The sequence below is a fragment of the Mustela nigripes genome, chromosome 2, assembly GCF_022355385.1.
Source record: "Mustela nigripes isolate SB6536 chromosome 2, MUSNIG.SB6536, whole genome shotgun sequence".
Taxonomy (NCBI): Eukaryota; Metazoa; Chordata; class Mammalia; order Carnivora; family Mustelidae; genus Mustela; species Mustela nigripes.
Window position 1 is genome coordinate 52,880,762 of NC_081558.1, and position 25,072 is coordinate 52,905,833.

At 38.2% G+C, this 25,072-nt stretch overlaps 1 protein-coding gene across 3 annotated transcripts in view; it reads left to right on the top strand.

Annotated features, from left to right (window-relative positions):
- Positions 1-25,072, top strand: part of ATG7 (autophagy related 7) — a 258,133-nt gene that overhangs the window by 115,732 nt on the left and 117,329 nt on the right. For all 3 annotated transcript variants that reach the window (XM_059390338.1, XM_059390340.1, XM_059390339.1), the window contains one exon: positions 8,040-8,162. In XM_059390338.1, the coding sequence (XP_059246321.1) occupies positions 8,040-8,162 (123 nt within the window). The remainder of the gene's footprint in view (positions 1-8,039; positions 8,163-25,072) is intronic.

The window sequence follows — 25,072 nt, forward strand, 5'->3', positions numbered from 1 at the left end:
TTTTTTTTTTTTTTTTTTTTTTTTTGAGAGAGAGAGAGAAAGAGAGATCATGCATGCAGATGGCAGAGGGAGAAGGAGAGAGAGACTCTTAAGTAGATTCCACCCAGCACAAAACCCAGCATAGGGTCTGATCCCACAACCCCAAGATCATGACCTCAGCTGAAATCAAGAGTAACCAACTGAGCCAACCAAATGCGCCCACAGACTGGATATTTTCAGTTGATCTGTCTTCAGATTAACTGATTCTTTCTTCAGCATGCCCAAAACTGGTTTCAGTCTCTCTAGTGAATTTTTCAGTTGTTGTATTTTTTAACTCCAGAATTTCTCTTTTGATCCTCTATATTATTTCTCTTTATTGAGGCCCTATTTTGGCCAAGCATCATTTTCATACTTTCATACTTTTTTTTTTTTTTTAGGTACTTAGACATGGTTTCTTTCAGTTCTTCAAATTTACTTAAAATAGCTATAGCTGTTTTAAAGTCTTTGTTTAGTAGATTCCACTCAGCACAAAACCCAGCATAGGGTCTGATCCCACAACCCCAAGATCATGACCTCAGCTGAAATCAAGAGTAACCTAACCATTCCTTAGGAATGGTTTCTGTTGACCATTTTTGTTTTGTTTCTGTATATGGGACATATTTTCTGGTTTCTTTGCATATCCAGTAACTTCTTTTTTTTTTTTTCTTAAAGATTATTTATTTATTTATTTGACAGAGAGAGAGAGAGAGAGAGAGAGAGAGATCACAAGTAGGCAGAGAGGCAGGCAGAGAGAGGGGGAAGCAAGATCACTGCTGAGGAGAGAGCCCGATGTGGGGCTCGATCCCAGGACCCTGAGATCATGACCTGAGCCAAAGGCAGAGGCTTTAACCTACTGAGCCACCCAGGTGCCCCTATCTAGTAACTTCTGTTGAGAACTGGATGTGTCACGTAATATATTGTGCTAAATCTGGAAATCAGATTCTCTCCCCTGCCCATGGTTTATTTTTGCTCTTAGCTATTGTTTGTTTGTTTGTTCGTTTGTTATTTAGTGACTTTGCTGAACTACTTTCATTAAGCTGGTGTTCTTTGTCTTGTGTCACCATGAAGTTTCTGCTTGGTTAGCTTGGTTGCCATCTAATGATTAAACAGATTTTCTGAATTTCCTGGAACCAATAAATCACAGTCTTTGCTGAGGTGCTCTGTGTGTATATTGGGGAGTGCCTTCGGTGCTGAGCCAGGCATTTAAGAACTCTGCCTTACCTTTCACCTCCTGCTTGCACAGATACTCAACTAGAAGTGAGAGCTTAGGACTTTCTCAGATCTTTCCTGAGCATGTGCACAGCTTTGGGCATACATATCACCTTGTGCCTATGCAGTCTTCTAGATTCTCAAGAGTATGTTGGAACTTTTCAGTGTCTCTTAATGGTAGTCCCAGACTTTTGTTTACACTCTTTGGTTAGCACATTGTTGCAGCAACTATTATCTACCATCTCAGGAGATCATGATGTTAAACAGTTGTCCCTGATACTTGTTGACAGCTAGCCCTGGGAGAAAGGCTTTCACACTGGGTGAGTTCTGAGTCAGGTCAAATGCAAGGAACATGCAAGCAGGGTTTCCCTGGGAATCACCAACAGGTGGAATTTTTCTGAAAATGGAGCTTTAAAGGAACTTCAGTCCCAGTCTACCCCCTCCAGTGGCTGCCAGGCTGGTTTCCACTGTGACTGTGTCCTGTTAGTGTTCAGGGCTACATTTGAGCTAGAAAGGGGAAGGGGTGGGAATGGAGCATGTTGAAAACCTCAAAGCCCATTGTTTTTACAGAGGTTCAGATGTTTTCTGAATAAATACTCCCCAGACTTTGTCACTGTTCTGTTTTCTCTTACAGAGGAGAGAGTTTGCAGAGATCCTTGCTCTCCTATTATCACTGACACCATTATATGTCTTCTTGTCGTGTGTTTTCTGTATTTATCAAACCCTATTTGGCAATAATATATTTTTTAAAGATTGTATTTATGTAACAGAGAGAGAGTGAGCACACAAGTGGGCAGAGCAGCAGACAGGGGGAGAGGGAGAAGCAGGCTCTCTGCTGAGCAGAGAGCCCCGATGTGGGACTCGATCTCAGGGCCCTGGGATCAAGACCTGAGCCTAAGGGAGATGTTTAACTCACTGAGCCATTCAGGCACCCCTTGGCAATAATATATATATTTTTAAGATTTTATCTATTCATCAGAGAGAGAGAAGGAGAGAGCGAGCACAGGCAGGCAGAACGGCAGGCAGAGGCAGAGGGAGAAGCAGGCTCCCTGCTGAGCAAGGAGCCCGATGTGGGACTCCATCCCAGGACGCTGGGATCATGACCTGAGCCGAAGGCAGCTGCTCAACCAACTGAGCCACCCAGGCGTCCCGGCAATAATATTTTTAAAGTAATAAATGCTTAGTATTTTTACTTCCCTTTATAAACCATTCTTTGTCAGTGATTGAAGTCATGAAATTCTTTTTGTATCTCAGTAGGTAGGGAAATAGGCGTGGAGTTGCCTCCCCATTTTAGAGATGAGCAAACAGGCTCAAAAAGGTGAAGTGTCTTGCTCCATGTGCCAAGTTGCTCCCAGTTGTGGGTTAATGCCCAGTTATAGTTTGTTTTCCATTGCCAGTTGACTCAAGCAGAATTGTGATTTTGGTACATGAAAAAACTAAGATACAGTATTTGATTTTTTAAAATGCAGTTGTGTATTATACCATAAGAAGTTTAATTAAAATACTAAAGTGTTGGTACCTTTGTTCCATAGTCTGTTATCTTGATGTTGATACTATTTGGTGTTTTGGCTTGAACTCTTCCACATCCTCTAAATTATAGTTGTGCCCAAATTTTGCATTTGGATGCCTAAGATGGTACACTATACAGTGACTTTAGGGAAAGAACAAGATACTTGTTCTATATTTTTGGCATGCCAGTAATACCATTTCATGTCTCGAACTCTCTTTTTTTTTTCAAGTTTGGTCTGATAAATCCTGCCTATGTCCAATAGAGTGAGTTAACAGCAACAGATTTAATTAGATTTATAGCTATATGTTTCCATATGAAGCTGTTTTCTATTCCATTATCAGCTTTGTATCACTAAGATATATGGAAACTGAAACAAAGTTACCAAACATGTGGTTGATAGTTGGAAACGCCAGCAACTCTCGATTACCAGGGATACTGTGAGCATTTCCTTCAATTCATTTGGCAACTTAGTGTGCCCTGGAGAGTGGGGTCAGAATATAAGAGGGAAGAAAAGATCACAGGGAGTGGAATTAATCAGGCAGGACTTGCTGTGGGAACTGGTACTTGAGTTGAATCTTGCTGGAAGTGAAAGATCTTATTTGATGGGGAAGACAGGTCACCATCAGTGGTTAGCACCAAGAGGAAACAAGAGCTGGGAGCAGTGAAGGTGGGACAGTAGTTGTAAGAGCTGCTGAAATCAGAGCCTTTTTTCCTCCTCTTTGATTCCTTTTTATTATGATGAGAGAAATCGCAGACACCAAAAGACAGAAACCGGTTGATCAGGGTGTTTCCTGGTTTTATTAGTGATGCTTCCAGCTCATTATCCAAAGTGAGGCTTTTCCATGCTGGAATGGCTCCCTTAGCAACAAAACAGGGCTTGCCATCCTTGGAGCAAAGCCTCTGCAGACTATTGGGTGACTGTCCATCAGATGGGAGTATTTTGACCCTTCTTTTGTGGATTCTCCTATGTAGAACGGGAATTAAAGGTCCTAGTGTCTACCAGCCGTACTTTCATTACTCTATCTGGGATATTGGGCTAGCTTTCCCTGAGAATATTAGAAATCATGACACATGTTTATTTTTTAAATAATTTAGAGTAAGTGAATACAATTTCTAAACAACAGAGACTTAAAATAAGAGATTTGCAGACACTGCATGAAAATAGATAAGCTGAAAGTAGAAAACACAAAAGCTATTTTTTTGTTGTTGAGTACTCAGTTCCTTGTATCCTTGTTTAAGAATAGACCAGAGTTGCAAACCATGAATCTCTTCTGCTTCTCATGAAGTGTAAATCATTGCATGTTATGCAAGGTCAGATGTTAGGCCCTATGAAAGGCATTCTCCAGAGAGTTGTCCAAAGTTGGAGGCTTCTGGAGGGACTGAAATGCCTAGCTGGGGGCTATGGGTTTGATCTAATAAAGAGTACTCAAAGAATCTCAGCAAGAGAATGGATACTCCTAAAACCGTGTCTTAAAAAGAGATTCTACAGTCTTTGTCCAGCAGTACGCATGTGACACGAGTAAAGCTCACCTAGCCTAAGAGAACAGTGAAGTAAGGAAAATCATGTTCATCAGGAAAGGATCCATATCTTTGAATTAAAAGTCATTATTTCTCTACTTAGCAAACTTCCCAGTACCTTTAGAGTACTTAATAACCTGTCAAAATGTAATGTGCACATTTCTCAGGACCATGTATTATATAATTACTTAGGAGGTTCAGTGTGTTTGCAGACTGACACATTGTAGCAGTGCTCATATTCATTGTGATGGTATCTTTTTGAGGCTGGGGGGTAATTTAAAACACATTTTCCTTTTTAAGAAGGTCAAACTGTAGGGGAAAATATCTTTGTACCTTTTATAAGCTGCTTATACTTGTAACACAGATTAACTTCCCAGCACATAAAGGGAATACTAGAAAACCCTTGCATGATTAAATATGCCCCTGGAGGATTAAGTTTTTCCACATATTTTTGAAGCCAGAGCTATGAATAGTGTTCAGCATTAAACTTTCTGTACATCTTGATTATGGGGGAAGGCTTTTATTCCTACTGCTCTTGCTGTTGGTTTTTCTGCTATTCAGATTTGTAGCACTGCAAAATTATCTGTGGAAACATGGACTTGAAATCTGAAAGATTAATTAAGGTCCAACAAAGTGGACCTGGAATTCTAATTTTTAAAAAATTTTTAATCCATTTTTTCAAACCTGTTTCTTCTTTCACCTTATTGAAAACGTGGCACAAACTAGCTAATTAGTGAGCTTAATAGTTCAGAAATAAATGATCGCCAAGCACAAAGTATTTATCATTTTGAAAAAGATCATTAATTTTCATGCATAATTTTCCTAAGATAAAATTCTTGTTTGTAAGGAATCTCTTTATTACTGAGGGATTCAGTTACTAAGTGCCTTTTTATCCAGGCATTGGGTTGTCAGATTAATTTACTGGGGCTCATCAGCCAAAGGCTTTGCTGTGTGACCTTGAGGCATACTGATCACCCTTTGCTCCTCCATGATACCCCGTGTATCTCTTCCCTCCAGTCTGCAGGTCTTACCTTACCTCCCTTGGCTCCCTTCACTGGTACTCAGCAGCCCCTTGATTTCTTTGACCTCCCTGTTGCCTTTATCCTATCAGTGCCCACGCTTACATGGTCCTTAACCACATTTCTCCCAAAACATATATTATCTGTCCTGAGCAGGGTCCTCCACTTCCTTTCTCACATTCCCCACACAGCTGTCCCAGACCATTATTGCCATGGTCCACCCACCCCCTTCTCTGGCAGCCGATGACCTTGCTGCCTGCTGTCAGACCCCAGAACTTGTCAGCCCCCAGTTCCCTGCTCTCCTAACATCACAACTGCTGTTTTGTTTCCCATGGCTGAAGGGGAGGGCTGCCCCCCAGCTCAGCTCTAGCTTCATCAGGGCTTTAGGACTCTTTTTCCTCCTCCTCTGCTGGGACCTTTCTCCAGCACTAAAGGGAAAAAAGAGAGACTTTAATATTATTTAAATAAGTAATATATGCACACGATTTTAAAAATTCAGGTAGTATAGAAGAATTTGCAGAGCCAACTACTTGATGCCAGTCGTGTGTATGCATACTTCCAGAGATCTTATTATATGCAGGAACAAGCATACACGCAGCTGCATTTCCCTTTCTTTTTCCTTATTCCTCCATCTTTATTTTTAAGAGATTACTACCAAACACATGGTCTGGATGTTGCTTTTAATATACCTGTATGTCTTGGAAACAAGTTTGTATAAATACTGTAGAGCTATCTCATTCTTTTAATGGATCTAACTTATGCCCTTAATTATAAATACACCATAATTTTGTCAACCAGCTCCCTGTTAAAGAGTAGTGGCTTCTAATCTTTTGTTGCTGCAAAGATTGTTTTAGTGAGCATCATTACATGTCAACTTCTTTTACCCATGGACAACTGTATCTGTATGAAAAGTCTTTGAAGTGGAATTATTGCATCAAAGCATTTATACATTCTCATCTCTTTTATGGAGAAGTTTTAAGAATTGTTTTCTTTTGTTACTGCTTCTCCAGCCTTTCTATTCATGTGTAATTGATTTCTTGGATTTATCTTCATGTCTGCTTTTGAGACATTCATCTATTTCTTCTGAGTTCTGAGAGAATTTTTGAGACACTCTGGTTTACTGTTTCCAAACACTCATAATTCCTGTGATCTTTGAATTCTTAAATACAATAATCATTATTTTCTTTGCTTCTGAGAACTGAGACATTCTTGTATTGTTCTCCTGTCAAGACGCAGGCTTTAAATCTTTTTACCAGGGGATAACATATATACAAAAAAGTGCTTGATGGCTTTTCACAAAGTATACCAACACCGAGATAAAGAAACAAATGTTATCAGTATCCAGGACCTCCCTTGTGCCCCTTCCAGTTACAGTCCCTCCATGGGTAACCACTCGCCTAACTTAGATTCATTTTGCCTGTTCTTTTTTAAAATTTTATATATAAAAATGTAATTGTGCATTAAATATTGCTTCTCTCTTTTTCGTTTAACATTATGTTTATGAGAATTATCTATATTGTTGCAAGTAGATACAGTGTGCTTTCATTGCTAAGTAGTATTCTATTGCATGAATATACCCTTTTGTTCATTCATTCTACTATTGATGCACACTTGAATAGTATCTAGTTTGGACTACCATGAATAGTGCTGCTGTGGACACTTTGTTTGGGTCTTCTGATACATAACCACATACCCTTTTTTGCAGGGTATATATATATTAGGAGTATAACTGCTTGATCACAAGGCATATAAGTCTTAAGCCTCTAAAATGGCTTTCTTTTTTCTTTTTGTATTTTAAATATACATTTATTTTTTTAAATTAAATTAATTTATTTATTTTCAGAAAAACAGTATTTTTTTCACCACACCCAGTGCTCCATGCAATCTGTGCCCTCTGTAATACCCACCACCTGGTACCCCAACCTCCCACCCCCTGCCACTTCAAACCCCTCAGATTGTTTTTCAGAGTCCATAGTCTCTCATGGTTCACCTCCCCTTCCAATTTCCCCCAACTCCCTTCTCTTCTCTAACACCCCTTGTCCTCCATGATATTTGTTATGCTCCACAAATAAGTGAAACCATATGATAGTTGACTCTCTCTGCTTAAAATGGCTTTCTCATTTTGCACTCCCATGAGAATCCCAGTTCTACATTCTTACCAGTACTTGAAATCTTCTTTTTTACTTTAGCCATTTTGGTGTTTATAAAGTAAGATTACATTATGGTTTTAGTTTACATTTCCCTAATCACTTGTAATGTTGATCAACTTTTCATATGTTTATTGGCCATTTGGATATCCTCTTTTGTAACATGCCTAGTGAAATTTATCTTTATGTTTTGAACTATTGTTTTTTAAAAAGATGTATGCCTAGCCAGCAGATCACATTTCCCATCCATTTGTCTGTTTGTCTTTATCCTTTTTAATTTTTTTCTTGGCTCTTTTCTGGCCCTTTTTTTTTTTTCCCTCCTAATAGGTGAACTTTAGAAGTAGGAAACCCAGCCTTTACAGAATTTTTAGTGAATTTGCATAAAACTTATTTGACTAAAATTGTCTTATAAATTGGAAAAGGATATTGTCATTGTTTCTAAGAAGGGAAAGTGATAAATACTAAGCCCTCCCAGTTTTTGCCCTCCAGAGTGCATTATTATCCCCATGTTTAATTCTAGTTTTAGTTTCATTTTTGACAAGTGCTTATAGAAGTGAAAATCTTGTAATATACTTTTAAAGCCTGCAGCCCCTTTTAACAAATATAAATGTTTTACAGGTTCTTGATCAATATGAACGAGAAGGATTTAATTTCCTAGCGAAGGTGTTTAATTCCTCACATTCCTTCTTAGAAGACTTGACAGGCCTCACTTTGCTGCACCAAGAGACCCAAGCTGCTGAGGTAAGAATAAAACAAGCTTTTTGTACTGAGGACTGGTGTGTTTGAAACCTACTTGATACTCAGATTTATGGCATAGTAAGGAAGCAGTGAATTATGATTTGACAAACATTGCTGAATAAGTCTGCTAATTATCAGAAAAGAAGGAACCTTCTGCAGTCACTGTATGTTGATGTGTGCAGATTCTTGTATAGCAGGTGCCCAGTGCACATAATTAAAGGGAATATGGGTTATGGATTTTCAAGCACCTCTGGTCCTGTCTGAAAAACAGTGTGCCTGTGGCCATGGGAGAGTTGTTTCTGATGTCCACACATCAGAATGTCAGATAGGGGAGACTGGCTCTGGCCATGTTCTTCAGAGGAAATATTCCTGGCTTTTATTTGATAATTGGATACATCTTAGGTCACTGAACTCTACTATAAAATGGCTTCCCCAGTCACAACCTGAGAGAGTTATGCTTTGCTTGTCAATTAGAATATATTGCAGATCTTAATTTCCATGAAGAAGTTCTTAGGAGAAATGTGGCCTGTCTTATCATTTCCACAAGCTGCATAAAGAAAACCTTGAGCGCCTGTGTCCCACAGGAGTGGAACATTTGCAAAGATGCCATTAGTCCTATTGTCCTATTTATTGATGACTACACCATTCCTACCCCTGTCTTTACCACTGGGGCAGGTTCCAGTGGTCATTGAGTAGACATTCAGTCTGGATACTGGACTAGCTGGTGGCAAACTAAGGCTGCTGTTTGGAAGATTGGAGCTAGTAGCACTAAGTAAAGAAAATTGAATCTACCAGAGTCAAATCCTTTGAAACTTTTAGCAGATTGAGGGGAGAGTTTCAGGCACACCAGAGAGGCAAGATAGTACATCTCTAGTACTACATTTAAAACTGAAATTATGAGGTGCCTGGGTGGGTTAAGCCTCTGCCTTCAGCTCAGGTTGTGATCTCAGGATCATGGGATCGAGTCCTGCATCGGGCTCTCTGCTCGGCGGGGAGCCTGCTTCCTCCTCTCTCTCTGCCTGTTTCCTTCCTCTCTCTCTGCCTGCCTCTCTGCCCACTTGTGATCTCTGTCTGTCAAATAAATAAATAAAATCTTAAAAAAAAAAGAAAAGAAAATAAAAGAAAAAATAAATAAATAAAACTGAAATCAGTTCTGGGGTACCCGGCTGACTCAGAAGATGCAACTCTTGATCTGGGGGTCATGAGTTCAAGCCCCACATGGGGTAAAGATTATTTAAATAAATAGACATTTAAAAAAAAAAAAAGCTATAACCAGTTCTTCTTTAACTTGCCTTGGTGTCCTCTGGGCATTTAATGGATGTGTAGTACTCCACTTATAACCAATAGTAAGGCCCACATAGTCTCTTAGCTTCAGTTTCAGAAGATGAACAGTATCTATAATTCATATACTTCTCTTTTTTTTTTTTTTAAGATTTTATTTATTTATTTGACAGAGAGAAATCACAAGTAGACTGAGAGGCAGGCAGAGAGAGAGAGAGGGAAGCAGACTCCCTGCTGAGCAGAGAGCCCGATGCGGGCCTCGATCCCAGGACCCTGAGATCATGACCTGAGCCGAAGGCAGCGGCTTAACCCACTGAGCCACCCAGGCGCCCCATATACTTCTCTTTTGTTGGCTAGATGAATTGCAACTTGAAAGTGACTCCAAATTTCACTCTTTAAAACAGAGCTAGATGCTAGAATAATGGGCAGATTCTGGGTGAGATCTGACTTGCTTTGCATTTTAGCTGGTCAAACATTAATAGCCTTTTCAAAGACCCAGGAAGAAAAGGGGAAGTTTAAGAGACTAACAGTGACTAAATAGATGGTGGAGCAGGAGGGAACATGGTTTCATCCATAAGTCGGAGTTTTCTGTTTGAAATTTTCCTCCATTCAGTTATATTTATTGTTGTTGGAATCATAAGCCACACATCAAATTTTTTTTTAAAGATTTACTTATTTATTTAACAGACAGAGATCACAAGTAGGCAGAGAGGCAGGCAGAGAGAGGAGGAGGAAGCAGGCTCCCTGCTGAGCAGAGAGCCCGATGCGGGGCTCGATTCCAGGACCCTGAGATCACGACCTGAGCTGAAGGCAGAGGCTTTAACCTACTGAGCCACCCAGGCGCCCCCACACATCAAATTTTTGATTAGAGATGGTAGACTGGTTGGCCTGTGAGCCAGATATGGCCTGCAGGTGTGTTTTGTTTGGCCCTCCCCTGTGTTCTGAGTTCTGAATAAAGTCAACATTTAAAACTTACGAGTTTTGGGGGCACCTGAGTGGCTTCGTGGGTTAAGCCTCTGCCTTCAGCTCAGGTCATGATCCCAGGGTCCTGGGATCGAGCCCCACGTAGGGCTCTCTGCTCAGCATGGAGCCTGCTTCCCTGTCTCTCCGCCTGCCTCTCTGTCTACTTGTGATCCCTGTCTGTCAAATAAATAACTCTTAAAAAAAAAAACTTACAAGTTTTACATAAAAATCTGAATTTTCCCATTTCTAACTTCTTTGAAAAATCAGATCTGGCGAGCCCAGGCCTGCATTTCTTAATAGTGATGGTTAGCTGGAGCCAGGATGCAAATTTTATAGATAAATAATGTACTTTATATGAAATTTAAAGATATAAAAAATATTCCGCGTGTAAAGTAAATCTTCTACACTTGTTCCTTATCACCTGGTTTCCTTTTTGGAGACACACACTTGTTGTTTTTTTGCCCAAAGTTTTTTTTAGGTGATATTCTCCATTTAAAAGAAGCTCTTGAGTTAATGACCCTTTCAGGTGTTAGAATTTGTGATCCTTATATTAGAGAAGGATCATTTATTTTCTTAAAAAGCTTTATATAGGGCTGTGAAGGGCGGCGGGGGGGGGGGGGCTACCTGGGTGGCTCAGTTAGTTAGGCAACTGTCTTCACCTCTGGTCATGATCCCAAAGTCCTGGGATCGAGCTCCCTGCTCAGTGGGGAGCTTGCTTCTCCTCCCTCTGCTGCACTGCCTGCTTGTGCTCTTCCACTCTCTGTCAAATAAGTAAATTTTAAAAATAATAATAATTAAATAAATAAATAGGGTTGTGGTTTTCCTTTTTAGTTTAAAAAAATTTTTTTTGCTTTTTAAAAAAAATATTTGTATTTATTTATTTGACAGAGAGAGAGCACAAGTAGGCAGAGCGGCAGGCAGAGGGAGAGGGAGAAGCAGGGTCTCTGCGAGCAGGGAGCCAGATGTGGGGCTCGACCCCAGGACCCTGAGATCATGACCCGAACCAAAGACAGCCGCTCAATAGACCCCTTTTTTTGCTTTTTTATTTCATCTTATTTTCCATCATAATAAGTGTGCTCTTCCTACCTCAACCCCATTTCCCCCATGCCTCCTCTCTGGTAACCATCAGTATTCTATAGTAAAGAGTCTGTTTCTTGGTTTCTCTCTTTTTTTTTCTTTGTTTTTGTTTCGTTTCTTAAATTCCACATAAGACTGAAATCATGATATTTACCTTTTTCTGACTTACTTCACTTACCATTATACTCGCTAGCTATATGCATGTTGTTGCAAATGGCAAGATTTCATTCTTTTTTATGGCTGAATCGTACTCCACTGTATTATATGCCACATCTTCTTTATCCATTCATGTATCAGTGGATACTCTGGCTGTTCTTGTAGTTTGGTTGTTGTGAATAATGATGCAATAACCAAAAGGGTGCATGTATCCCTTTCAATTAGTGGTTTTATTTGGGGGGTGGGGTGGTGGTATAAATACCCAGTAGTGTGATTAATGGATTGTAGGGTAGTTCTATTTTTAATTTTTTGAGGAACCTCCATAATGTTTTCCATAGTGGCTGCACCAGTTTGCATTCCCATCAGCAATGCACAAAAGTTCCTTTTTCTCCATATCCTCCCCAATACTTGCTGTTTCTTATGTTTTGTTTTTGTCATTCTGACAGTTGTGAGGTAATATCTCATTGTGGTTTGATTGGCATTTCCCTGATGATGAGTGACATTGAGCATCTTTTCATGTAACTGTTGGCTGTCTGGATGTCTTCTTTGGGAGAAATTTATCTGTTCATGTCTTCAGCCCATTTTTAAATTGGATTATTTGTTTTTTGGATATTAACTTGTATTAGGTCTTTATACATTTTAGATAGTAACTTTTTACTGGATATGCCATTTGTAAATATCTTTTCCTATTTGTAGATCATTTCCTTAGTTTTGTAGATTGTTTCCTTCACTGGGCAGAAGCTTTTTATTTTGACATAGTCCCAATAGTTTATTTTTGCTTTTATTTCCCTTGCCTCAAAAGATATATCTAGAAAAGAATTGCTACTTCCCATGTTGGAGAGATTCCTATCTGGGCTCTCTTGAAGGATTTTTATGATTTCAGGTCTCACTTAGGTCTGTAATCCATTTTGAGTTTATTCTTGTGTATAGTGAAAGAAAATGATCCAGTTCCATTCTTTTTCATGTTGCTGTCCAGTTTTCCCAACACCATTTGTTGAAGAGATATTTTTCCATTGTATATTCATTCCTCCTAATTGACCATATAGTGGGTTTATTTCTGGGTTTTCTATTCTATTCCAATGATCTGTGCATCTGTTTTTATGCTAGTACCATACAGTTTTAATTGCTACCAGTTTGTAATGTAACTTGAAGTATGGAATTGTGGTATCTTCAGTTTTGCATTGCTTTTTCAAGGTTGGTTTGGTTATTTTGGGTCTTTTGTGGTTCCAAAAGGATTGTTTGGGTGGCTCACTTGGTTACGCTTCTAACTCTTGATTTTCACTCAGGTCAAGACTTCAGGGTAATGGGATCAATCCCGGCATTGGACTCTGCACTCAGCACAGAGTTTGCCTGCAATTCTCTTTCCTTCTCCCCCTCCCCCCACTTGCGCCCTCTCTCTCTCAAATAAATAAATAAAATCTTTTAAAAATAAATTTAGGATTGTTTGTTTTAGTTTTGTGAAAAATGCTGTTGGTATTTTGATAGGGATTGCCCTAAATCTGTAAATTGCTTTGGGTAGTATAGACATTTTAACGATACTTTTTCTTCCAACTCATGAGCGTGGAATGTCTTTCCATTTCTTTGCATCATCTTGAATTTCTTTTATCCATGCTTTATAGCTTTTTGAGTACAGGTCTTTCACCTCCTTGGTTAAGTTTATTCCTAGATATTTAATTTTGTTGATGCCATTGTAAATGGGATTGTTTTCTTAATTTCTCTTTCTGCTGTTTGATTATTAGTGTATATGAAGGCAACAGATTTCTGTACATTGATTTTGTATCCTATAGACTTTACTGAATTCATTTATCAGTTCTAGTAGTTTTTTTAAATCTTTTGGGTTTTCTATACAGAGTATCATGTCATCTGCAAATAGAGTTTTACTTCTTCCTCACCAATTTGGATGCCTTTGATTTCTTTATGTTGTCTAATTGCTTTGGCTAGGACTTATAGTACTGTATTGAATAAAAGTGGTAAGAGTGGACATCCTTGTCCTGTGACCTTAGGGGAAAAGCTCTTGGTTTTTTACCATTGAGTATGATGTTGGCTGTGAGCTTTTACCATAAGGTCTTTGTTTTGTTGAGATATGTTTCCTCCAGACCTACTCTGTAGAGGGTTTTGTTGTTGTTGTTGTTGTTTTTAAATCATAAATGGATGTACTTCATCAAATGCTTTTTTTGCATCTGGTTTTTATCCTTTCTCTTACTGATGTGATGTGTCACATTGATTGCTTTGTGACTATTGAACTACGCTTGCATCCCAGGAATAAATCCTACTTAGGAATGTTGTATGATTTTTTAAAATATATTGCTGGATTCTGTTTGCTCGTATTTTGTTGAGAATTTTGCCTCTCTATATGGAGATATAGAGAAATATCTCTATATACATGAGAGATATTTGTCTGTAGTTTCCATTTTTGTGGCCTTTTTATCTTGTTTTGATATCAGGATGATACTGGCCTCATAGAGCGAATTTTAAAGTTTTACTCCTCTTATATTTTTTAGAATAGTTTGAAAATAATTATTAATACCTCTTTAAATGTTTGGTAGAATTCACCTATGAATTCTGGACTTCTGTTTGTTGGGAGTTTTTTATTATTATTATTATTACTGATTCAATTTCTTTGCTGGCAGTCTGTTCAAATTTTCTATTTCTTCCTGCTTCATTTTTAGAATATCATGTTTCTCAGAATTTTTCCATTTCTTCTAAGTTGTCCAATTTGTTGACATATAAGTTTTCATAATATTCTGTTACAAGTGTTTAGATTTCTGTGGTGTTGGTGGTGGTTTCTTCTCTTTCATTAGTGATTTTGTTTACATGAGTTTTTCTCTTTATTTTTCTTAATCAGTCTAACTAGAAATTTATCCATTTTGTTGATCTTTTCAAAGAACCAGCCTGTTTTCATTGATCTGTTCTAAATTTTTTAAGCTGCTTTTTCACTTATTTCTGCTCTAATCTTTATTATTTCCTTCCTTTTGCTGGTTTTGGGTTTTGTTTTTTCTTTTTTCTAGCTCCTTTATGGGTAAGGTTAGGTTGTTTGAGATTTTTCTTGCTTCCTGATGTAGTCCTGTATTGCTATAAACTTCCCTCTTAGAGCTACTTTGGCTGTATCCCAAAGATTTTGGACATGTGTCTTCATTTTTATTTGTTTCCATGTAATTTTCTTTTTTTTAAATAATTTTATTTTTCAGTATTCCAAGATTCAATGTATATGTTATTTTTTTCCATGTAATTTTCAATTTCTTCTTTCATTTCTTGGTTGACCCATTCATTGTTTAGTAACATGTTATTTAACCTCTATGTGTTTGTGCTCTTGCCAGATTTTTTTCTTGTGGTTGATTTCTAGTTTCATAGCATTGTGGTTAGAAAAGATCCATGGTATGACTTTGATTTTTTTGAATTTGTTGAGATTTGTTTTGTAGCCTAATATGTGATCTGTTTTGGAGAATGTTGTGTGTGCACTTGGAAAGAATGTGTATTCTGCTGTTCAGGATTGAATGTTCTGAATATGTCTGTTAAATCCATCTGGTCCAATATGTCATTCAAAGCCACTGTTTCCTTGTTGATTTTCTGTTTGGATGATCTGTCCATCAATGTAAGTGGGGTTGTTAAAGTCCCCTACTATTACTTTATTAATATCGATTATTTCTTTTTATGTTGGTTGTTAACGATTTTATGTATTTCATTTAAATAGGGCTGTGTTTTAAGATAATTCTCAGTAAAAGACCTCATAACAGTAAAATTCCTTGTCCTACCTACATTATTTTACATTACTATGAAAAATATGCACGTATATGTAAATAAATATATTTCAAAAAAATATATAGCTGTGTGAAGATACCATTTTGATTCACATATTTGATTCCTCATGGAATAACAGATGTTGAGTAATAAAAATACAAAATTCTTCTTTCCATATAGAAAGGTCCTGATTTACTTATTTTAACAATGTAACCAAGAATGCCCAATTTTCCTCTTGGACTCTTTTTTTTTAAATTATTTTTATTAATGTATAAGGTATTATTTGCCCCAGGGGTACAGGTTTGTGAATCGCCAGGTTTACATGCTTCATAGCACTTACCATATCACATACCCTTCCCAATGTCTATAACCCAACCACCCTCTCCACACTCCCCCTCCCCCAAGCAACCCTCAGTTTGTTTAGTGAGATTAAGAGTCTCTTATGGTTTGTCTCCCTCTCGATCCCATCTCGTTTCATGATCTTGGGCTCTTTTTATGCCTCAACTTTGAAAATGCAGAAGATTCAACCAGATAATTATATGCATCTGTATCATTTTATATATTTTTATGAAATGTGTATTTGTACAAATACTCTTTTTTTATAACTGGAATTATTGAACAGCTTTAAAAAAATTTGATAGCAAGTCACTGTGTAGTAACTGAAAACAGAAGTCAATGAGATGTACTCATAGTCTAATATGAGAAACATAGGAGAAACAGATGTAAATAGTACATTCTAATATCATCAAAAATATTTTAGTCATTTATATATATTAAGTGCTCAGAGAGCAGTTACTTCTGCCTTGGGGAGTAGGGATGTCAAAGAAAGCTTCACACAGAAGGGAACAAGTATTCCAGCTAAATTTTAAAATTTAATTAATTTCTAATTTAATTTTTATTGAGCTATAATTGACATATTACATTATATATTAGTATTAGGTGTTCAGTGTGTAATGATTTGATATTTATAGGTATTCCAAACTGATCACCACAACAAGTCTAGTTAACATCCATCACCAGTTAGTTTTAAAGGATGAGTAGACTGTCTTTAAAAATAAAAATTGGGAGGGAAATAGGGGAGGGCTGAATAAAGGTCTTAGAGGCCAAGAGTCTTTAGTGTGTTACTCAGAATCATGAGAATGTAGTAGAGCCAGGCTTATTTGAAATCAGATAAGGTGTTGTTGTTTTTTTTAATAACAACTTCATTGAGTTGCAATTCATATACCATGAAATTTACCCTTCTAAAGCATACAATTCAGTGGTTTTTAGTGTATTCACAGAGTTGTTGTGCTACCCTTACTACTGAGTTTAGAACATTTTCATCACCCAAGAAGAAACTCCATACTCATTAAACAGCCACTGCTTATTTCCCCCCTTCCTTCCAGGCCTGGCAACCACGACTGTACTTTCTGTTTCCATGGATTTGCCTATTTGTGGACATGTCATGTAAATGAAGTCAAATGATTTGTGGTCTTTTGTGTCTGCTGTCTTTAACTTAGCATGATGGTTTCAAGGCTCATCCATGTTACAGCAAGATAACTCTTTTTTCATTAAAAAAATGAAAAGTTTTGATGCTTTTAAACAATCCCCTATCTTTAACACCTGTGGTCTATCTCCCCAAATATAGACCCTTTATAAAGGAAGAATGCAAAGCTGATCCTACTAGAAACTACAAATCCCTTTTCATAGAAAGAAGCACAGGAATAATGGATTGGAAGACAGAATCACCTAGATCTAGGAAGATTGACTAGTGCAACCCAATCTTTTGCACCCACCTTTCTTCCATCATCAGATAACCCCAGATGATTGCCATTATTTTAGTCTAGGTTACTAGTGTAATCACATTGCTGTTGAGATTAAGATTAACAGACAAATCACCAAGTTGGTTTCTGTGGGAGAAGGGGTTGAAATACAAGGTGCAGAGTGGGGACTGGAAGTGTGGTTAAGGAGGGAAGGGAAGGGTGGATAGACCAGACTTACAAAGATTAATTTATTTGGGGTAATGGTGATTTTGAGGTAATGGAATAAATGAATGGAAATGACTGAATGGTATTAGAGATAGCATGATGATAGAGTTTGGAGAAAAAGAGGAAGACTGGTAGATGGACTTAGCAGGTAAAGAAATTATCCTGTTTCATTGAGTACAGTGAGGAGAAGCTATAGAGCTAGGATGCAATAAAAAGTATTTAAATGAGGAATGGTAGATTAATTTTGTCTTGAGTTGTAGCTTAAAATTTTAAAAATGCTCCCTCATAAATGTTATTACAAATGTTGTGTTTCCTAAAGAAGGGGTCTTAGACAGAGACCCATGTCCCTAGTCTATAGCCCATCTAGCTGCCAAATTATGGTTATATTCTACTCATGAGGTATTAGAAGGCCCCATGGAGGAGAGCCTCCCACCCCCAGCTTTTGCCCTCTTAAAATGTTGCCATCCGAATAAGGTGTTTTGCATGAAGTTCTGATCTTTACTTTCAAGAGCCTTTTTGGGAATGGGTTTGGATACTTGGAGATTGACCCGAGTTCTCTCTTGTTCATCTCTGTCTATTTATCCCAGTTGGAACAAAAGGAAATGGCCTTAAAGTTGATGAAGCACAAGATGTCCAAGTCATGAAGTTGTTGAAGTGCTGATCAAATGCTTTTAAAACTGCTGAATTTGTTGAAGAAAGAAAGGCTCAGTATAAATCAGACATGCAAATGACTTAGCCATCTTTCCATAAAATTTGCTGTGACTTACCTTCTTAGGGTTATTTTTCATCAAGTACCTGTTCACATGTACTGAGTTAGTTCCAACTGTGGGTTCAACATTGTGCTGTGGGAAATGCCAAATAATGTCAAACCCCATGTAAGTAGAGAGAAAAGACTGGTACATAAGAGAGGTAATAAAGCAAGCTATATCCCTGAGAAATTCAAATAACAAAATTTCATAATCCAATTCCCCTGAAATGCTTCATTCTCATTTTCGAAGGTTTGCACATTCCATGACTCTAGGTTTTCCTCCCACGCCTTGACTATATCATTCATATTTGATGGCTGTGTCATGCAGCTATGATTGCAAGATTGCAGTTAAAGCACTTCATTAATAGAATTTGCATCTTTGTCCAGCATTTGCTAAGCAGAACTTTTTTCCTGCAGAATCAGAAATTAACAAATGATCGTTTAAAAATAAAGTTTAATGTCAATAATAGCATAAGATGTAAAATCATGAACAGGCTGGCAGAAATAAAGAAGGCTGAGAGCCAAAGGGTTGATTCTGAATTAAAACTCAGGTTCTGACTCATCTACTACAGATTTCAGAATTCTAGAAAATAAAGTGCCCATTTCTCTCATAGCAGGAAAGTCATATGAAAAACATTATTTTTAGTCATGTGATATGACTTCATTGGCATGACAATTCACTATTCAGCAAAGTAAATAACACAATTAACAAGTGTTTCTGCTGGGCCTTTTGCACTTACACTGAGTTTTTGGCCTCTCCCCCTCACAGATGGTTTTGATTTGGTTCCTGTGGAATATTTTTTTTGTTTTGTTTTGTATTTAACAACAGTCAGATATTTATGTACAGCTTCATCAAGAGCCTCTGATGACAAATATGCCTTTGGAGGCCAGTAGAAGCTGTGGGAAACCCCCGTGTCAGCACTTAGACCTGTTTCCAATGGAGAGAAATCACTGTGGGGACTGACCTAGCCTGCTCATGAATCCAGTTCACTTTTCCCACAGCCTGTGCTCGCCCACTTCCAACCTGCACTGGCCCATCCTTAGACTGTATCCTGCCTTGATTTTTCCTTAAGAAGCAATCCCTGGAGACACAGCCTTGGCCTTCTCCCCTAATTGCAGAGGAAAGGCAGAAACAACAGGCAGAAAGCCATTTAATTCTTAGATTGGAAATGAGAGCCTGGTTTTTGAAATAAGGCTTGGCAGTATCCCGTCAGAACTCACTTCATAAAATGAATCCCTTTTATTTGCTTTCAGAGTTATCTACATGGATTTGAGATGTTTAGATAAGTTGGTGTTGGGGAAGGATCCAATTGGAGGATAAACAATGAAGTTTGGGCAGAGTCTCCACCCTTCCAAAGAGCAGTCTTGGATGGTATAATCCACTTAGAGGTGTATGGGAGAGAGAAGAGAATCATAAATGCTAAAAGCAGAGTTAAAACATCAGATATTGAGAAATAGAACATGGAAACTGCATCCTAAAATTTTAGTTCTTGATCTGCTCATGTTCTCCTGAGTACTTGTGTGAATAACTTGAAAATTTTGTGTATCAACTTCCCCCTTTAAATTAAAGTGATTGAACCATATGTGAAGTCCTTTTAAGCTCTAATAATCTGATGGTTTTGTTTCAAATATAGCTGGTATGACCAAGAAGTAAAACGATGGCCAGTTTTTATGTCAAAATGTTTTAAAATATATCAAGATGATTACTTTTTATACATTTTCTAACTGTTCTGGTGTCTATCCTGTCTGGGTTGTCATGGCTGGGGACATTTTTTGTTGTATTCTTTAGAGATATAGATCTATTTTGAGCCATAAAATAGTATTTCTCATACTTTATCTTGATTGGTATGTATAGTGGTGTATTTAAATTCATTATGGTGTAAGCCAGCTTAATTTAACTTACCTCATTGTCCAGTCTTGATGCCCTGAACTTTTGGCTTCTTCATAAACTAGAGTCTCCCCACACCATAATCAAGTGTGTTCCTTAAATCTGCCACTTTGGCAACCTCTTGGTTCCAATGATGAATTCCAAAGCCCTTAAGGAATGGCAACATCTTTAGGATGTTCCATGTATAAAAACCAAGGATTTTCTTTAAAAACAAACCATATTACAGTATAATACTCATAGTACCTGAACTCTGGCTGGTGAGATGATCTGAGTCCAAATCAGAGCCCCAACAAATGGCCAAACTGCTGCCTTTCAGCGGTTTGCAGTGTGCAGGGTAAGACCATATGTAGCAGCCCTGTGTGAGACCTTGGGTCATTTGCCTAACTTTGAGTTTCATTTTCTTCATTTGTAGAATGAGTTCAATAATTCCTACTCCTCACGACTATTTTGAGTGTTAAATTAAAAAGTGCCTAACAAAAGAAAAGACAAATTGGAGCACATCAAAATTTAAAACTTTGTGATTTAAATCATTTTCTGCAAGTCATATATCTGATAAGGAACTGGTATCCAGACTATATCGGAAATTCTTGCAACCCAATAATAAAAAGACATAAACCCAATTAAAAACTGGGCAATGGATTTAAGTAGACATGTCTCAGAAGAAGATATAACCATATCCAATAAGAACATGAAAAGAAGGATGTCTGGGTGGCATAGTTGGTTAAGCATCTGCCTTCAGCTCAGGTCATGATCCTGGAGTCTTGGGATCGAGTCTTGCATTGGGCTCCTTCCTTGCTCAGCAGGGAGCCTGCTTCTCCCTCCTCCTGCTTGTGCTCACTCTCTCACTCGCACTCTCTCTCTTGCAAATAAATAAATAAAATATATTTTTTTAAATGGGTGAATTATATGGTATGTGAATTATATCTCAATATAATAACCAAAGAGAAAATAAAAACAACATGGAGCCCCAGTGCACATAGCTGGGACCCTGTGTGCTTCCTTCTCTCCTTTTCTCTCTCTGGCTTCTAAGGGCAGTGTTGATTTTCTGTTGTGACAGGCTGTCAGAGCATGTTAGCTTATTGTTTGTAGAAATGAACTTTGTCTAGATGAGATAGTGATTTTTTTTCCCCTTTTTATTGTGCCTTGGTTTCCAAGCCTTAGTCTCTGCTCACCTCCTCTCACCCTTTTTCTGTGGCTAGCACATCCACACAACACATCACAAACACACTCACATACCTTCTATTTTCCTGAACGATTTGAAAGAAAGTTTCACATATCATGACACCTCACCTCTAAATTTTTGGCATGGATCACCTAAGAATACAAATATTCTTTTCATATAGACAGAATACCATTATTGTTACAGAATAATGAATAATCATTCCCTCATGGCATCTAAAATGCAGTATGTGTTTCTATTTTCCCAGTCATCCACAGAATTTTAAAAGCACCTTTTACACCATTGTTTGCTTTTTTCCTCATTTATATCTGTATACTTAAAAAAGTTAAAAAAAAATTCAGCATCAGTCACTTGCTGTATGAACTTCATCTTTTTTCTTAGCACTTAACACCCTGATTTCTGAATGGGGAGAGACAGTTTCCCTATTTGGCAGCGTAGCTCAGAGGTTCTGCTGCTCCAGGCCCGCCTCGTCCCGGTGAGGCATCTCCAGGCATCACGTTGGCATCGTAGCCTGATTGAGCCAAACTTCATAGCCAACTGGCCCTGAGCAGTGGGTTCCTGTTCATCCTCCCATGTGGTTGCCCAGTGCCTGAGGCTTTTGAGGAGGTAGGAATGGGACTGTGAAGTCTGTTTTCAATATTTTGTAAAGCCAACGCAGAAATAAAATGTTTAGGACATGAAGTTACGTTGATCAAGTTGGTTTTCCTGAATTCTGTTGTTTCAGAGTGGAATGGAATTCCATTTAGCCTGATCCAGTCAAAAGTTCTTATTGACAGTTATGTATGCCTTTGAATTATAAAAACAGTAAGATAAAAGTCGTGCATTTTATTGGATGGGAACAGTTTTTCAAGATGTAGTCTGACACGGAGAAAGTAGGGGTTAGGAAGAGGAGGGCCACTGGCCGAGGGCACCACTGGCCCTGACTTCCTGACTATATCAGCAGTAGAGGTCCCGGGGAGATGTTCCTGCAGTTTGCCCTGTGACCATTATTCCAGGGGCTATATTTTTACAGCTGACCCTTCTCATTTGCAAACGTAACAGTTGCTGTGTTGAATTTGGGGGGTTTCCATGTTTTGGTACTATAAAATTAAATTGATTCTTGGTTCTGAAATCTTAGTCTTGATCCGTCTTGTTTTGCCATTAGCTGTAGGAGACCAAGGAGGGAAGGGATGTGAGATGTTCTAAGATGTAAATTGTTTTTAAATTAAATATTGTTCGTGTTTAGTCAGGGCTTCTGTCAATCAACAAATGTTGACTCCTTGTCAAGTTCATGGCGGTGTGGGGATTCAAAGAGGTACACACACCAGGTGTTCAGGAGGCTGACGTGGCACAGTTAGGTTGGTAGAACAGATGAGTAACCAAGGCTGCGGGGCAGTAGGTGTGCACAGAGAGCTGGACACATGGCACAGAAAGTCCTGTAGGTTTCAGGAACCTAGGATCGGCTCCGAGAAATAGTTAGATTTGAACTGGTTCCTGAAGATTGGTACTGCAAGTGTAGGAAAGAAGGAGAGAAGGCGATCCAGAATGGGCTGTGGCATGGGAGCATCCGAGATCACTGATGAAAATGACCAAGAGAGACACAGCAACTAAGGCTGATTACATCATCTGCATTTTTCATGGAACTTTTGTACCTAGCCTTTGGTGCCATACCAGTCTTATGAGATGGATCTTAACATTTTACAGCTCAGAAAACTGAACTGATATGCTAAGTTGACTGGACACTGTTAAACTTAACTTGGCTCAGTATTTATCTATATCTTGAGGTTTACAATACGGTTCATGTGCCTGAGAGCAGATAGGAAGATACGGATGTGTTCTGCTTTACAGAGAGTACCTCTGCTTTCAGATTGAGCAGTTTCAAAGAGTAGTTTTGCTTTTTGTCTGTTTCCTTCCAACAGTATTCTTGAAGAGCATGTTTTCTTTCACTCTTCCATCCTGGACCCTGGTCAGCCAGCCTCCCTTGTGCTTTCTTAATCTTGAAATGTCTTTAAAAACAGACTGGCATCTTAAAATCTGTGGGAATGAGGTTTTACTCATTCATGATTCTATCTCCAGACTTAACCAATGGGAAAAGGACAGATAAGAGACAACTTGTTTGTTCCCGTCCTTTACTTTTTCCTAATAAGAGAAGTTAAAATCTTGCTCCCATTTGTCTTTATTCAGCCATCTGGTTAAAAAAAATCAGTGCTAAATTAGAAATATTCAGATCTTATTGTTGCAAGACAAAATCATTGAGTTTCGAATTACCAATATAGTAAGCTGCTATGGATTGATTTGTTTGTTTGTTTTAAAGATTTTATTTATTTATTTGACAGACAGAGATCACAAGTAGGCAGAGAGAGAAGGGAAAGCAGGCTCCCTGCTGAGCAGAGAACCCGATGCAGGGCTCAATCCAGAACCCTGGGATCAGGACCTGAGCTGAAGATAGAGACTTTAACCCACTGAGCCACTGAGCCACTGTGCCCCAATTGATTTGTTTTTAATTATGCTACTAAACTTAAGGTATAATGGGATAAATGGGATAATACCTACCCCCACCAAGTTGGTGTTACAGTGTGCTTTGAAATCTTAGAAGTGTAATAGAAGTATCAGTTCTCATTAGGCTAAATGCAAATGAGCCATATGGAAAACTGCTATAGTTTTTCTAAATACATTTTTTTCTTGCTACACCATAGGCCTTTGAACATAAATGTCTTGAATTAAACTTGAAACATTCATTAACTCTTAAAATAATTTGTATTAACTGGAACTTGAGCATCAAAAACATTAGCAACAAATGCTTTTGTTGTAAAAGAACCTATAGAAAACCACTTGATTCCAGTCCAGGTATAAGAAAACACATTAACTTTCAAATAAATCTGTGTAAAACCTCCTATTAACAAACAGTTGCAACTTCACAGTTCATCATGATCTTTAAAAGAATATTCTTATTCTATTCTGAAATTAACTCTTCAAAAGGACTGTTGAATAGCTTTGTCTCTCACATGCCCCTGTGCATTCTCTGCAGTTCTGTCTTGCGTACTTCTGTCCCATTGCCCCATCCTCTTCCCACTTGAGATTTGGTTGAGCCCATCCATCTGGTCAAGTCCTGTTTCCTTCCCCCATGGGGTCTGGCTGGTATTCCTGTGGGCCCTTCAAACTCAAGTGCCAACCTCCTTTGAAAGATGGTTTCTGACTCTCTACCCAAGGCTGGGGTACTCATGAGATCATATAAGGAAGGTCTGAAAGCACCATGTGCATTTGGTACAGTTTTGTATCATTGTGGAGCAGAGGAATGACCATTGATCCAACAATGCTTTAGGAAAATGAAAATGGCAAAGATCAAGAGCTTTCTCCCCTCCCTTTTTCTTTTTATCTTAATATTTTCCCCTTTTTTAAAAAAGATTGCATTTATTTATTTGATAGCACAAGCAGAGGGAGTGGCAGAGGGAGAGGGAGAAGCAGTCTCCCCACTGAACAGGGAGCCTGACACAGGGCTTGTTCCTAGGATTCCCGGGACCCTGGGATCATAACCTGAGCCGAAGGCAGCACTTAACCAACTGAGTTACCTAGGTGCCCCTATATCTTAATATTTTCAAGTGAGCTATTACATAAACCAGAAGAAAGCATAAAACATTATGTATATGATATAAGAGGATGATTGTCGTATTCACACCCAGATCAAAAAGTACAGCATTCCCTTTTACCCCTCTCATGTTTGGCTTCCTGAATCACAGCCCTTGAAGTAAATGCCCTGCTGACTCTTATGATAGTTATTTCCTTGCTTTACATAACAGCTTTAGTTGAGTGTATGAACAACATAATTCACTTTGCCTGACTTTGAACTTTTATATATGGGAGTGAGCCCTATATAATCTTTTGTGTTTTGCTTCTTTTGCTGACCATTGTGAAGGTTACACATGTTGTGTGCAGCTG